The sequence below is a fragment of the Cervus elaphus genome, chromosome 8, assembly GCF_910594005.1.
Source record: "Cervus elaphus chromosome 8, mCerEla1.1, whole genome shotgun sequence".
NCBI lineage: Eukaryota > Metazoa > Chordata > Mammalia > Artiodactyla > Cervidae > Cervus > Cervus elaphus.
Window position 1 is genome coordinate 45,555,076 of NC_057822.1, and position 17,425 is coordinate 45,572,500.

General features: G+C 39.5%; 1 protein-coding gene across 1 annotated transcript; it reads right to left on the reverse strand.

The window, feature by feature from the left end:
• Positions 1-1,604: 1,604 nt before the first annotated feature.
• Positions 1,605-16,016, reverse strand: C8H2orf69 (chromosome 8 C2orf69 homolog). The gene is made up of 2 exons (XM_043910459.1): positions 15,534-16,016; positions 1,605-4,670 (listed from the first exon to the last, which is right to left on the reverse strand). The coding sequence occupies exons 1-2, from the start codon at positions 15,882-15,884 to the stop codon at positions 3,843-3,845; spliced, it is 1,179 nt and encodes a 392-aa protein (XP_043766394.1). The 5' UTR covers positions 15,885-16,016; the 3' UTR covers positions 1,605-3,842.
• Positions 16,017-17,425: the final 1,409 nt, after the last annotated feature.

Sequence of the window (17,425 nt, forward strand, 5' to 3'; positions counted from 1 at the left end):
AAGAAAGACTAAGTGAAATACTATGCAGTCAAGAATGACACAGGTATATGTATGTACTGGCAAGGTATTTTCCCAAGGTAATTAAATGGGAAAAAAAGTTTGAAACGACAAGTACAGTATGATACCATTTGTATAAAAGCAATGTGTGCTGTATGTAAACATTGTGTGTGTGTGTGTGTGTAGTTGCTAAGTCAAGTCCAACCCTTTTTCAACCCCATGGACTGTAACCAGCCAGGCTCCTCTGTCCGTGGGACTTCCCAGGCAAGAATACTGGAGTGGGGTTGCTATTTCCTCCTCTGGGGGATGGAACCTGTGTCTTCTGTCTCCTGCATAGCAGGCAGGTTCTTTACCGCCGAGCCACGTGGGAAGCCCCAAGTCTGCAAGGATACACAGGAAACCAGTGATCACCTCTGAGGTTATACAAGTAGATGGGCAGACTGGAATTTGCAGTTATTATCTAAAAAATTTTTTTTGCCCTGGTGTGTATTACTATTTCAAAATAAAATTTAAAAATACCTCAGATGAAGACTGTAATTATCTTGTCACAAACAATAGTATTTGTCTTGGCACATAATTACATTTGAATTCTGATTATTCAGTAACTTCAAACTTGTCACTGATGAAATATCAAACAAGGGGAACTATAGGTCAACATGGCTTTTCCCCTGTCTTTCCTTCCTTCTGAACAGCAGCTATGTGAACATTTGAAAAGAACCTTAGTAATGAGGCTTTCCTCACCCATCTAAATTCACCAACAGACATCAAGGTTGAATCTGTTTATAAGCTGACCACCCCCCAAAATGTAAGCAGCAGCGAGGCACATCTAGCTGGGACTGGAACTGTGCTGTTCTGAGTCCTGCCCCCTGTGCTGAAAAAGAGATCATCAGGAGGAACTAAGACAGGTGGGCACTCACGCGTCTCTGCCGCGGTTACCTAACAGTCTTTTTACACACATACAGGCCATGGCTATTTGGGTGTCTTCCATACACTGAAGTTATATTCTTTTTTTTCAAGTTCCATTAAATGGAATACTAATGGCCATCCTAAGTGACTGGCTATCTCTACCACTAAGAGATCCTTGGCCTTTATTCTTTTATAAAGAGCAACTTGGATTCACAGAGGTCTTACCCTCTAAAGCAGGTTTCTCTTAAAAGTCCTTAAATGAAGTGTAACAGAATAATAGCTCTTTTAAGAATAGTATCTTTTGTTTCATACATTACTCTTCAATCTTAGCCTATTACACATTTCCATACTCACATGCTGGGACTGTTTTGTCTACACTGTATCCTGTGCCTAAACCTTCTTTACCCTCGATGGGGCTTAGATATTGCACGAATGAAATGAAAAACAGATCACACCACATTTTAACGAGGTCCCTCGATGACAGCTACAGAAATAACAGATACCTGGGGTGATTAGCTCAGAAAAGGAAGTACTTATTTTTGAGAGATTTTGTTCTCTAGGAAATCCAGCATAAGGAAATAATGCTAATTTTTGTAGAGCAATATAAAGGAAAGATATATTTATATAGGAAAGGTTTCAAAGTTGCTTGTATGAAAAATTAGGGACATTAATGAAAACATTAACAAATCCAAACTGGCAAAGCGGAGAGAAATAGCTTCTTTCTAAATAACAATCTAAAGTTTTAAACAAATCTAGTTAACATACAGCACACATCCAAATAGACTTCTGTGGATTAAATTTAATACAGTTGTACATTCATGCTGTGGCGGTAACAACTTTAACATTATTTGCCTACTTTTCTCAATTGACTCATGACACAAACACAAAAGCACAGTCCAAAAGGAAACACTAACATTTGTAACAATTTTAAACAAATCTGGAAAAAGAACAAATTTTTAAGTATTAAAATATTTGAATATGGATCAACTTGAATATATTTTCATTCAAGAAAATAATTCTACTTTTCAACACTGTCTCATTTTGATGCAATGGCAATTCCAGGTGTCCCAGAGAGTAATTCTTAATGTGCATTCAACATATAATAATTATAGGTAAGATGGGATAGCTACAAGGACCAGATCTTTAAATACCTCAGATTTTTAAATGAATCCTTCTGCTAAAAGTCATACTTTTCCATTTTAGTTAATTCTGTAAAAATAAACGCCTTTCCTTCCTCCTGCATTAAAATACTTAGTAACTTAGCTATTTACATTAGATACACATAAATTTAACCAAGGATTATTAAAACATTGAAATGAGCCAATCAATAATGGTGTTTTAAGACAAGGTAATAAATAAAATGCTAGAATCAGACCGACTTGTTTCCTTGCTGGGAATTTTTGGTCTCAAAGCAGGTATTTAAAAGAAACCAAAGCGACATAAAACTATTGTACTTAATCCTTTTAGAAAACCATACTATTCTGCAATTCATAGAATTAGGGGATATTACTTTTAAGTATCTGTTAAGTAAAAATCCTTTCTTATAAGTCTCTAAATATTTGGAATGTACTTACAAAAGTCATTAAAATATAATTCTGGGAAGAAACCAAGAAATTAACATTTTAATTATGGTTTTATATATTTAGACCCTCTGGGTTATTAAGATACTAAGCTTCAGTCTGTTTTTTCAATCTGAAAGCAGCATGTTACTTCCCTGCTTAATTATTTCACGACCCACAGAAGCTAAGTATTAATAAACAATTTTTAAAAGACCATTAACCTTTCATTGTAACACACAGCTATGTTTCGGTGTTGGTTGACATTTATTAGATCTTGGTTTGTCAAAATGTATTTATCTAGGTCAAGAAAAATGGGCAGAAGGAAACCTCACCCAATTTATGTAGCAGTGTTAAGCAAATTCAGTTTTTGAGCCAAAATTAAATCATTTGTATCTTCAAACTTTCCCTTTTAACTTTTCTTATAGCAATATAATTTTGCATTTTGGCCAAGGAGAACTGCTTTCTTTTGGCAGACAAAATCATGCTTCAGGAGAAACAGTGACTTCGATCTATAGAATCTGTCTCCTTTTTAATAGAGCTGTACCAAGTAGAGGATTATATTTTACCTAAGTTGATCTCTTTCAGAACACTGATAGGATGAAATGATTTTAAATCTGTACTGTATTTTTACCCAATATCCACAATTATGTTCAATCTGAAACAATTTTCAAAAGAACTGTTTTCTTGCCAAAATTTAAGAAACTCCAAAATGTCTTATCCAAAAGTTGTCAATTAAAAATTAAGCCACAGTGCTTAAGTGTAATATTTTTAAAACCAACTCTGTACTACTGCACATTCTTGGATATGTGGAAACAAATACATTTTGACTGTTAAGAAAAAACACTTGCTGGCACATTGAAGAATAACTTCATGAGTTTATAAACATAAGAGGCAGGGTATAGTTATTGCAAAATGATGGAAAACATCAGTGTGCCTTCACTTTGTTTGAAGAGACAGTATTCCCACTCAAAAGTTTTGAGTCCGAAATAGATATTTACTGTTAAAGTATCACCAAAATTAGTTTCAAACATTACTCAGAAAATAAACTATTTCCAACAATAACAATCTTAACTGCCTTTTATAAGGACTGTATTGTAACTTTTCATTTTTAAGGGTCTTATATCTCCTTGTAGGATTATCACAAACCACCTTTTAAATTTCAAATGAACTAATTCTAACCCAGTCCCAATTAAAAACTATTCACATTCACAAACAAGGAACAGTATTGCACATTACACCCATATTTTAGGAATGTGTGCTTCCTTCCCCCCATGCCCAGGAAAAAAAACTGACACTGCATCTATGAATTTACATCCTCATTATCTGAATCATAACACTTTCTGAAAGTGCTCTGCTCTTCTACATTAATAGTATTATAGTCTAAAATACTTCATGAACCCTGAAGTGATTCTCTATGGAAGGAGCATCGTTTGCAAAATGAATTTGGCTAGTCACCTGCATACCAAAATCTCCAAGTATCTGAACAAATTTCTTGTGCTCCTTTCCAATCCAAGATCTCATTGGATCATGTACTTGGTAAGGTGTTACATGGGTGTGAACAATTATTCCTGTTTGTGCAAATTCTTTCAAGACTTCTGGATAAGTAATCCAAGTGTTGCTTCCTCCAGAATGACCACCATCCAACCAGTACATTGTTTTTATGTTTTTGATAAAAGCATCGATGTTCTTGTCTTTCTTGGCTTCTTTCAATTCAAAAAGCAACTGATTCAAAACAACACAACCTTTACTGAATCCAATCAAAGTAAAAGAAGCGCCATTTAATGATGGTGGATAAAAACTCATAGCAGACTCATCAAATTTTTCACAGGTCCTGTCTTTTTCTCCCTGGCAACCATTAGTAGTATGAGAAGAGGTGGATCGACAATTAGACGCTTTGGAGTCCTTATTCAAATCTTTCACATTCTTCTTTGATAGCAAACTCTTCTGACTTAAGTTAAAAGCATTAACTAATAACGTATAAAGGTGCTTAAAAGCTCCAAAGTCAGTACTGTGTTCTGGAGCACCAAACATATTGCTTTTCACAAAATTGTCATAGCAGCTGAATTTGTGCAAATGCATTCGGGAACACTTTATCACCCAAATATAACTATTGGGGAACCGGTGGGCTAAGATGGTGGCAACATTTTCTAGACTCCAGTTTTCCCACTGATAATTCTCAGGATGACGAGTCATAATTTCATGGTAATTCTGAAAGGTAAAAAAGACAAAACAAACACTAAATACACATTTATATAAAATTATTTCCACAAAATTAGTTTCCCACTTTTATTGTGGAGGAAGTTGGTATGTTATAATGACCTATGGTTAATGTACTCGAAATGAAAACTATAAATCTATTTATTACTTTCTGGTTGTAAGATTTTAGTATTACAGAGCTGCAATGAACATTACAGAAAAATCTTTGTATACATCTGTGATTACATCCTTAAAAATAAATTCCTAGATGTGGAAAAACTAGGTTCAAGAATATTCATAGTTTAAGATTGATTATATAAACTACAATACTGTCTTCCAGAGAAGTATGTATAGTTTTTCTTTTATCTTTGTTAAATTTCACTGGCACAGGATACCTTATTCTAATTTGAATTTATTAAAAATTTAAATGAAGTTGAAATTTTGTTCATATATTTATTAGTTGTCTGGATTTCTACTTGTGCCTGTTCATATCTTTTGCCTTTTTAAATTTGCATCCTATTTATTTATAAATACTCTTCATAACTTTTTGTTTACATTCTAGGACATGCATGTAAATTTGGTTTTCCTTTTAACTTTTATTCATAATATCCTTAAAAATGGGAAATTCATTCAAATTCATTTATTCTATAAAATGTACTGGATACCTCCTGGACAGTCATGGATCAGAAGAGATAAAACCCCTGCCCACAAAAAGTACACATTCTAGTACAGAGATACTTAATAAACAACTCTGTAAATCAACAGCGCAGCACCCTCCAGCAGAAATACAGTGCGCCACAGGTAAAATCTCCCAGTAGCTACATTAAAAAGTAAAAAGTTAACAGATGAATTTTTTTCTTCTGGGGGCAGGCTGTGCCCTCCAGCATGCGGGATCTTAGTTCCCAACCAGGGATCAAATCCATACCCCCTGCAGTGGAAGCATGGAGTCTTAACGTCTGGACTGCTAGGAAAATCCCAAATTATTTTTAAATAACATATTTTATTGAGCCCCATACATCCACATGTAACATAACATGTTATTTCCACATGTAACCAACATAAAAAGTACTGAAATTACTACATTTCTTTTTCTTTCTAAGTTTCTGAAATCTAGTGTATATTTTACACTTATAACACATCTCAATTTGGGTGCTAAATTTTCATCGGAAATACTTGATCTGAATTTAGATTTCATAAGATTTACAGTTGCAAAAGTAGATTCACATACCCAAGTTGCTCAAATACACTTAAAAAAGTTTTCTAGGAACTGAACTCAGCAATAGTTTTTAGATTTAAATTTAAAGTTAAATGCAATTTAACATATATTTCTTTGATTAGACTAAATTTCAAATGGACAACAGCTACTAGCAAGACAGCACAAGATATTTTATGGTGGTAAGTGCAATGGAATGTAACAAAGTAGAGGAAAAGGACTGCAAAGTTTTGGAGAGGGTGAAAGATTATTATTTAAAACACAGGGTAGTGTCCACTAAGGCAACAGTTGAGAAGGACCTGAAGGAGCTGAGGGAGTGAGTCATGATTATTTCAGGCATAAGGAACTGCAAAAGGACCTAATGACCTGAAATAGAACCATGGTTGACATAACCAAGATACATCAGTGAGACCAGTGTGCCGCCAGTGAAGTGAAGAAGGCGCAAAAGTGATCACGTGGGTCACAGAGATTGTTGGGGAAGAAGAGAAAGTCGCTCAGTCATGTCTGACTCTTTGTGACCCAATGGACTATACAGACCATGGGATTCTCCAGGCCAGAATACTGGAGTGGGCAGCCTTTCCCTTCTCCAGGGGATCTTCCCAACCGAGGGATGGAACCCAGGTCTCCTGCATTGCAGGTGGATTCTTTACCAGATAAGCCACAGGGAAGCCCCAAAATACTGGGGTGGCTAGCCTATCCCTTCTCCAGCGGATCTTCCTGACCCAGGAATCGAACTGCGGTCTCCTGCATTGCAGGTGGATTCTTTACCAACTAAACTATCAGGAGAGCCCCTGCTGGGGAAGAAGAAGTGAAGTCACTCAGTCGTGTCCAACTCTCTGCGACCCCATGGACTGTAGCCTACCAGGCTCATCGGTCCACGGGATTTTCCAGGCAAAAGGACTGGAGTGGGTTGCCATTTCCTTCTCCAGGGGATCTTCCAGACCCAGGGATCAAACCCCGGTCTCCCGCATTGTAGGCAGACGCTTTTACCATCTGAGTTGGGGAAGAGGGGAGGTGCTAATCATGCCTTGTAAGATACCCTGAAGTCTTTGCTCTGATAGGGTGTGAGGTAAATGGCTGATATAATCTGCCTTGCAAGGAATACTCTGACTCCTGTGTGCAAAGGAGCAACAGTTTGAAGCAGGGAGAGCAGTGGGTGGCTACTGAAGTATTAACCCCAATTAGAGAATGTGGCTTGAACCAGAGTGGCAGTAGAAGTAAAAGGTGGTAAGAATCAGTCAGATTCTGAATATATATTGAAGGCAGAATCAACAGTGTCAACTACAAATTGGCCCTTGCCATCTACCTCTATAAGGATTAACTCAGGTGCCACTGCAGCTGCTGACTTTTAACACCCCCTGGAAAGAGTTCAGGGTGGAGAGCGGAAATGAGACACTGTGCTTTGGGAAAAACTGGCAGAATGGGTCTTCAGATAGTTAGGTATTTTTAGGAGCTGATTTTATGAGCCGAATTCTTGCATCTCCTCATATCTACAAAAGCACTAAATCCTTCATGGTGATGACTGAGCCTAGTGACTAGCAGAAACCTTCTGCAGAAAATATGTGACTGACCTTCCCTCTACCTCTTTGGAGCAGTGTCTCAGAGCTATCTGAAATGCTGTTTCCTGGATTGTAGTCCTCATTTTTACCCTAATAAAACTTAACTCACAACTCATGTTGTGCATTTTTTCAAGTCAGCAACAGTATTTGCTAATGGACTGGATATAGGGTGTTAAAAAGAGAAACAGAACTGTAACTTTTCCTTATTTCTAACAATCAATCATACACCAAACATTTTTAAATGCACTTTTCTTTTGACCTAGTTATTCTACTTCTAGGAATTTATCTCAGGGCTATACTTGCACATACGCATAAATAAATCTGTATAAGGACATTTATTCCTGCTCCAGAAGAATGAGGCAGCTCTATGAGTACTCATATGTGTTGTAATATAAGGGCTAAAAATCCCCTGTATTGATAAGCTATCATTTGTGTTTAAAGAAGAAAAGTTTGCATCAGCATAGACTGTCTCTGGAAGGACATATAAATCAGTAACGGGCAGCCCTGCCTGTGTGCTAGGTCACTTCAGTCATGTACGGCTCTGTGTGACCCCACGGACTGTAGTCTGCCAGGCTCCTCTGTCCACGGGATTCTCCAGGCAGGAATTACTGGAGTGGCCTGCCATTTCCTTCTCCAGGGGATCTTTCCAACCGAGGGATCAAATCCATGTCTCTCATATCTCCTGCATTGGCAGGCAGGTTCTTTACCACTAGCGCCTCCTGGGAAGTCTTGTGGGAACTTAGTTCCATGACCAGATATAGAACAAAGGCCCCTGGCTGTGAAAGCATATAGTCCTAACCACTGGACCACCAGGGAATTCCCCAACAATGGTTAACCACAGGAATGGAAGATCAGAAACTGCCTTCAGCCATTCAAAGGGATGAAAAGGAGACTTACTTTTCAATGTATAATCTTGAATAAACTGAATTTTTAGCAATATGCACATTTTTCTATTAATAAATTAAGACTAATAAAAGTAATACTACAAAAATTTAGTCTATATATCAAAGTATAAGGAAGACAGAAATACCACCAATACATAAAACCATCATTAGAAACAATCACTATTAAAATGTTGGTGTCTAGAATTCCAGTGTTCTTTAGTATACATACACACATATAAGAATGCATATGGGTTTATTTCTTCCCTCAACAAGATTATACACATAGTTTTCACTTTAAAATGTTATAGGCACAATTTCTCATCAATAAGTATAGATTTGTATAATTTTTAGACTTCTTGTCAAAAAGATTAATATGAATTTATACTCCCCTATTAGTATACAAGAGCTTATTTTCTCATATCCTTACCTACACTGGCTATTAGCATTTATTTTTTTAAAAAAACTCTGCTACTAAGATAAAATGATGTCTTACTTTTGATTTAATTTGCATATTTTCATTCCTAATTAGGTTGAATATTTTTCTACGCTTGCTGGCAATTTTCATTTTTTTTGTTAATTCTCTGTTCATATTCTTTAATAACTTTCCCAACAGGATGCTCAAGTTCTTCTTAACAGTTTGCATCTCATTAATATTAAGCTTGTCATATATGTTAAAAAAAATCTATTCCCAGAAGGCTATCATTTCATTTTTTATGGATTCTGCTACTGCCTTCTGCACATCCAGATTTGTGAGATATAAAATTATCATAGGAGCTTAGATCTGAAAGGGCTCATCTAAATCCTATTTTTTGGATAAATACTTCTTATTTTATTTCAGTGAGAAAGCAAATTTGGGCCCTTTCTCTTGTCCCTACCTATAAAAAAATCTACACTCTTTTTCTATACAGAACCCTATCTTTCAAAGAATTAAAGAATTTGCAATTCAGGCACCAATGTAAAGAAAAGAGGGATGGAGATCAAAGGAAATATCCCTAGGGGAGGAGTGTAGGTGGGCATGCATGCACACACATCGGTATCATCAGAACTAAAACTTTGCCTATTAAACTTTGATTTCCATTTCTTCATATAGTCATCAACAGACATTTGGCGGGCACGAAGCACAGTTCTGGGAATGCAGATGAGTAAGGCATAGCCCCTCAAGGACAAAGTCCAGTGGGAGAGACAAACAATGACAAGGTAATATGACTATTGCTGTAGAGCAGGGGTATCTGTGAGAGGACACAGAGGAACGGAGACTAGCCATGTTCTGGTAAATTAGGGAAAGCGCCATAAATACCTGAGTTCAGTTTTGCAGTATTAGTTAGAAATTCCAAAATTATGAAGTGGAATTCCTACTATGTCTGACATAGGAGGAATATTAGTCAAGTCTTCATAAAGATACCCAAATATTAGTTGGGAAGAACAGAGCCAAAACTGAATTATTCTATGGATTCCTAAATAGATATAAATGTCAAATACAAAAGAAAGCACAAATACCTAAACTCTTTTTTACATCTAAGGAAAATGAAGTCCTACCAACCATACAGCTGTTTTTATTACATACAGTTATTTAGTAAATAAGTTAAAATGAACAAGATTCTATGACTTTGTTTAGTCTCTACCACATCAGTTCAGTTCAGTAGATCAGTAAATGAGCTAAAATGAACAAGATCCTATGACTTTGTTTAGTCTCTACCACATCAGTTCAGTTCAGTCACTCAGTCGTGTCCGACTCTTTGCAACGCCATGAATCGCAGCACGCCAGGCCTCCCTGTCCATCACCAACTCCAGAGTCCACTCAAAGTCATGTCCATCAAGTCGGTGATGCCATCCAGCCATCTCATCCTCTCCTCCTGCTCCCAATCCCTCCCAGCATCAGGGAGACGGTAAACCTAAAAACTTTGTATTTTCTTTGATTAGCACCACATTACATGATCAGAGGAGGAAAATGCTCATACTTAGTAACTGTGTGTACTAAAATGTAAAAGTAAAATTGTTATTCTTGTATCTAAGAAGCCCAGATCCAAGAACAATGGACAAGCGTTTCTAAAAAGAGAGACCAGACAGCACCTAAGGACTTGCTAACAGGTTGTCAAAACCAGTTCTGCAACCCAGGCTACTACCCAAGGCCAATCTACAGAAGAGGTGGAAGAATGCAGGAAGATTCTTCCCAGAGAGAGCTTTCATCCCAGTTGGGAATGGAATGCACTTACTCTCCTTTAAAGGGTTAAAGGGTAGGCAGCTCGATTCTCTTCATCCCCAGTGAGGCAGGTGGCAAGAGAATCTCCTGGAGAGACTACCGGGTGCTTACTCCAAAGAATGATGCTGGCTGACCTGCAAAGATGTAAAGGCCCACCCCATACGGCTACTGAAGTACTGGTACCAAGGATTTCCAGGAAAACTTGACATGTATCTCCATGATAAAGACTTAATCTAGGTGGACTACTCTTATACCAGGGTGAGGAAAGCTATATAAGCTACAAGCTGTACTTGCATAAAAAAAATGGGTCTAGGGGTTATCTTCGCGGAGCATAATGTAGACATCCCGTGTTTAAGCAAGCTAGAAGGACCATTAACAGGAACCAGCCTGAGAAGGCTGCTTGACAAGCACATGAAACCCCAGGGTTTCTCATCAATCAGATGAGAAATAGCAGGATGCATGTGTATGTGTGTCTGCCCATGGTTCCTGGCACAGAGATCCTAAAACCGTTGAAATTTCATGGGTGACAGAGGATGGTCACTAGAAAGACCAAGACATGATTAGAAGTTTGAAACTTTCAACTCTACTTCCCATTCTCCAAAGAGGGGCTGGAAATAAAGTTAATGACTGGTCATACATATGCAGTGAAGCCTCCATAAAAATCTCCATAGTACAGGTTCGGGAAGCTTCCAGGCTGGTGGCACATGAAGGTGCTAGGAGAGCAGTGCCCTCAGAGACAGCATGGAAGCTCTGCACCTCTTCTCACACACCTTTCCCTAATGTAGCTCTTCCACCTGAATGTTCACCTGTATCCTTTTTCATATCCTTCCAGAATAAATGGGTAAACACTGTGTAAACAGTTCTATGAGCCATTCTAGCAACTAACTGAACCCAAGGAGGGGACTGTTTAAACCCCAATCTATAGCTGGTCAGTCATGAGTTCAGGTGACAACCTGGGACTTGTGACTGGCATATCAAGTGGGGAGGGGAACAGACCTGTGGGACTGAGGCCTTAAGGTGTGGAATCTGACATTAATTGCAGGTAGATAGTGGAGACTGGATAACTCCAGAATTGAACTGAATTCTAGGATACCTAGCTGGTGTTGTAGAGAATTGTTTGGTGTGGGGGGTCTGTTGTTAGAAATGTTCTGAGTGTGGTGACAGTGTCACCAGGAGAAGTGAGTCTTGCTGCCCACCCGGACACACACTTAGGACATGCTCTTCTATATATCCTACTCTTTAGGAAAGCAAAAGTTTTTAAAAGCTAAAATTGGAAATGACCCAAATGTTTGTGACCTACCGAATGGGTTACCATATCGTATGCCCATACACAGAAAACTACTTGGCATTAAAAAGAACTAATCTCCTGATAGATACAACAGAAGAATGAATTTCAAAAGCATTAGACTAAGTGAAAGAAGCCAGAAAGACAAGACTACATAAGACATGATTCCTAACTAATGAAAATCTAGAGAGGCAAAACTATAGTCGAAGAAAGCAGATTGGTCATCGCCCGTGGCTGAGAAAACCGACTGAAGCAGCGCACAGTGGTCTCCTTAGGGGTAACGAGGATGTTGGGTTACATGTTTGTTTTAATGGTTACATAATTGTACTTGTCAAAATTCATCAAATTGTAAACTTAAAAAAAGAGGTAGGTACAATTATATTCTGAGGATTTAAAGAGCAAGAAACCCAAGAAAATTGGAAAATACCTACTTAAAAAAATTCTGATCCCCCTCCAAAATCATTACTGATAAGAAACACATCAAGAGGTACCTAAAGAAAAGTTAATTACTATGGCCTCAACTTTCCTGTAATTCAAATGATAAAAGGACCAGTATGGCATAAAAAAGGACATACAATAAAAGATGACTGCAAGAAGAACATCAAAAAGGTAATAGTATTTAGGATTTAAAATTACACTGTCAACCAGATCCAATTAACACCAAATAATGAATCTTGTGTTAAGATAAGGCAAAACTTCTAAAGGTATCCTACAAAGTTCTCTTTGGCCCTATTCTGTTCAATATTTATCCAAATTAAAAATAAAGACATAGAAAGAATGCTTACTTAATCTATATATGATATAAATGGAAATAAGAGTTCTGAAAGGATCCATACACTAAAAAGATGAGCTGTATGAACAGGGTAAATTTCATAAGGATAAACATTAGACTTAAAAGAATCAAGTGCACAGATAAGGAAATCTGAGCCTAAAAGCACTTCAGATAATAATAACCAAGTAGCACTTAAGGCATTGCTCAAAGGAACTTCTATACATTTATTCATTCAGGAAGCTATCTACTGAACACCTACTTCATGACACTCTCTAAGCATCACAGACGTAACAGTGAAGAAAACATACATGAAGCTTTCATCACACTAGTGGAAGACAAGCGAAAAACAAGATGAATAACTAAAAAATGAAATGGATAAAACAAAAGAGCAAGTTGACAGAGATGCTGTGCACATGTATGATTATTAAATAGGATGGTCAGAAAAGGCCTCACTGTGAAGGCAGCTTTTGAGCAACTGAAAGGGGAAGTAACGAATCCTTATAGACATCTGCAGAAAGAGTGCTCCAGGCAGTATGGGCAAGGCATTTGGGGTCAAGTGTGCCTAACGTGAGCAATAAGGTCAGTGTGGCTGAGCCTTCTGGGGAGACAGTCAAAAAAGCCACAGGATGGGAATCCCCTGGCAGTTCAGTGGTTAGGACTCAGCGTTTCCACTGCAGGGGTCCCACAGGTTGGAGCTCTGGTCAAGGAACTTAGAGCCTGCATGCCTAAGTGAGGCGCCTAAAAAAAAAAGAAGCTACAGGGTGGGAAAGGTAAATACAGTGAAGTACCTTGCAGGCCATCAAGAGGACTCTGGCTTTTACCCCTAGTGCCATGGGAAACTGTGGAGAGTTTTCAGCAGAGGTGTGGTATGATTTGACTTAAGATTTCTAAATAATTATTCTTGTCACTTCTAGATACATTTAGAAGGTAAAGACACGTTATATGCTCATGTATTGAGTAGACAAAAGGATAACTATATGTGGCTATTTAATTAAAATTAGAATTAAAAAGTCCAATTTTTGAATTGTACTAGCTGCATTTCAAGTCCTCAGTAGCCCCTAAGGTTTTTGTATGCTGTCATGTTGCAAATACAGAGCATTCCCATGGAACATTCCCACCATCACAGAAAGTTCTCTTGGGTAGTGCTAGTATACACAGGTAAAGCTAAAATAAGGCTGGATGTGTTTCTTAAACCGTGAAGCAATTAGTTTATTATTTTTGAAATTAATACTTTGAAACAACATGCTAACAAACTTTATTCCTGGAGTCAGATGAAGATGAAGGTATATATAGTTTTTTCTCTTGCCCTCCAAATAATTGACTGGTCAAGTTGGCTGCTAATCAAAACTATGAAAAAAAAAAACCTAGTATTTCAGTTTAAGAGAAGGAACTTAATTTACTCAGTTGATGCCCTTTTGCTCAGTTTGGGAAATCAGCATGGCACTGCTGACAGTGACTTCCAGAGTTTTGTGGGCCAGCTGCAGCATGCATCTATAATAATAATGATGATGATGATAATAATGGTAACTAACCTTCACTGCATTGCCCACTAAGAGTGCCAATCAGAATATAGCACATATCTTCAGATGAAGTCTATAAAGTGCTAAATATAGTTAGACTAATACCTCCTTTCATCTTGACCTCATCCATTTCTTTACATAGCCGAGATTCCATTAGCTTTTTGGACAGTGATATACTGTTGATTTATGCAGAGTATGAAGTCCTCCAAAAACGCAGGTCTCTTAGAGAAGAAATAGAGACTAATGCATCAAAAGCTCTGAGGCCAGATTGCCGAGATTTAATCCCTGATTCTGCACATTTTAGCTATGAAATATCTGGCCAGTTGTTAAATCTGTGTTGCAGCCAGCTCAACTGCAAAATGGGAATAATGATGTATAATATCAATGAGGATTAAATATGTGAATACCCAATGAGTTACACTCCTTTATCTTTCCGATAAACTTAATTTCTGGGGAGTTCTGCAGCACTCAATTCTTAGACTTTTCCTGACTACCTTACCCCCTTTGTGATCTCTCTCTTGGTCTCTTGGCTTTACATACTACCTATATTCTGACAACCTTCAACATTTGGGTTCTAGCCTAGACTTATTCCTGCAATTTTAGACTTGCTAGTTACACATATGCATTTCCTTTTGAACATTTAATAGATACCGCAAACCTAAAATCTCTGGATCTTTGCCACTAAACTTGCTATTCCTGGAGTCTTCATCATCTTGTCTCTCAACTAATGGAAGCTCTTCATACTTAGTTGTTCAGGTTGGAAATCTTGAAGAGCATATAAATAGTCACATATAATGGCTACCCAATCAAAACAAACCAGTTCTAGATAAAGATCTAGATTAAGACACAACATATCCGTGGATATTAACCTGAAGCCGCAAAATTCATAATAAAAACAGAATCACACACAAAAACAAAAGCACAGAATTTAGGTGAGCATCAAAGTATTGACAGGCTTAGCAATTACTGTCCCTTTTCTGCCACCCACTCTCCCTTTCTTAGTGTTACTAAGAAAGTACATAATACGAGTTTTTCTGTTTGCTTTTTAATAACTGCCAGCGCTTTTTGAACACTACATACTAGTTTAAAAGGCATTTCTCCGTCTCCTGCTCCCCCAACACCCCTCTGAGAAACCAAGTTATAGAATAAATATACACTGTCTCATATCTATGTCTTGAACACCACTCCCTCGAAACCCGGACTGACAGCTGGCTCTTCCGAGGTCGCGGCCCTCCAAGGACACCTATCCTCTAGGGCTCTATGAGGAGGGGGTCAGGGCGTGGAAGGGGCGGTTTTAGATTGCGTGGAGACAGACAGGGAAGCGCATGTGTGGGTGTGTTCAGGCGAGGCAAGGAACCGGCCGCCAGCTACGAGGGAAGAATCTAGAGAATTCGCATATGCACAAGAGGAAGGAACAGGTGCTCAGGCAGGCCGCGGGTTACCTGCACATCCCCGGGGAAATAGACAACGTGATGCTGGGGCGGCGGTTGCACCTCCTCCTTCGCCGGGTCCCCAGAGAGGTCCCGCCGTCCTGGTCCCTCCCCGGCCGTCGCCGCCGCCGCCGCCAGCAGGAGCAGCTCGTTGCAGCGCTGAGGGTCGGCTCCCGGCACCGTGGACAGCTGCACGCACTGCTGCCGGCGCGGCTCGGCCGAGGGGGAGCAGGGCGCGCCGCTGCTGCTGTTGCTGCCCAGGTTCATGGTTCCGGCGTGACAGCTGGACGCGGCGATTCCGATTCCGAGCTGCGGCAGCAGAAGAAGTAGCGGCGGCGACCGCAGGAGCCTGAACCCCCACATGGGTCGCCGCCGCCGTAGCGGTTCGGAGGGTCGGGGGTGGGCCTGAGGGTGGAACTTCAGCCTGGCGCCAACGGTCCGCGGGAGCGGCCTGGGCGGGAGCCGGCCCCGGGGGCAACGACGGCGTCAGAGGCCGACGTCCGCGCGTAGCGTGCGTAAGGGAAGGAGGGGTGTGCGCGAAATACGACTCGGGTTCCCGGAGCGGGCCGTGAAGGGGGCGTGGTCCGAAGAAGGAGGTTTGTGATTGGTGGGTTCTGCCCTGGCCGGGAAGTTTGAACGGAAGTCTGGGGAAAGGCCTGAGAGGAGCAGAGGAGAGGGAATGAGCCCAGAACCCCCGGCAAAAAGGGTAACAGTTGTGATACCAGCGCTGCAGTAGGGGCTGCCCGAAGGTCGCTTCCAGTAATGGGGTAGAGAGTTTGGAGTAAACCATGCTCCCCTTTCGCTAGGCTCAACTTTCAGGTGAGGTTTTTCTAGTCCTTTAAGCCTTAAAAGAGACACAACCCCTAAGATATTAGAGCAATTCTGTCCTCTTAGAGAGATATGTGGGAAGTCTTGTTCAGTCGCTCAGTCGCGTCCTCTCTTTGCGACCCCATGGACTGCAGCACTCCAGGTTTTCTCATCCTTCACCATCGGCTGGAGTTTGCTCAAACTCATGTTGATTGAGTTGGTGATGCCTTCCAATCAGCTCATCTTCTGTCATCCCCTTCTACGTGCTCTGAATGAAGAACAGATTCCCCCTTTTCTCACACCCTCGAGTTTCTTTGTAGGTACACAAAGATTTCTAGGTTCTTGGGAATTTATATAAAAAGTCTAATGCCTCTCTGATTGGCACCAGGGAGCAGGACACAGGAAAGGCGTTAGTTACACATTTGCTGTCTTTCGTGTTTGCCGCCAACGAGATTTGCTATTTAGGATTTTCAAAAACCAGCTTGAACAATAGGAATGTGGTAGATGTCCAACAACAATCTGGGGCCAGTTGTGTATAAATACATTGCTGTTGTTGTTCAGTCACTAAGTTGTGTCCAACTCTTTGGGACACCATGGACTGTAACCCACCAGCCTCCTCTGCCCATGGGGTTTTCCAGACAAGAATCCTGGGGTAGTTTGCCATTTTCTTCTCCAGGTGATCTTCCTGACTCAGGGATCGAACCAGTGTCTCTTGCATTGGCAGGCGGATTCTTTACTCCAGAGCCAGGAAAGCTCTGTGTATGAATAAGATTTGGCCAAATGTATGCTAAAGACAGAGAAGGGAAGGGAGAGTCCAGTATTCTAAACTCAAGTGCTTGTGAGGCAAGGAACTCTAAAGAATCTTGTGGGAGAGAATATTAGTGAGAATTTAAAATATTACGGTCAACATTTGAGGCATACTATAGGCCAGGGATTGAACTAGTCACTTCATATATTAACTGTCCTGTGTCTATATATGTGTGTGCTTGAGCACATGTACTGTTTTCTTTACTCCATATATCAAGTATTAATAGCCTCAAAATAGCACAAATGAGCAAATGATAAAATGTAATTTTCTTGTATATACTTATATATAT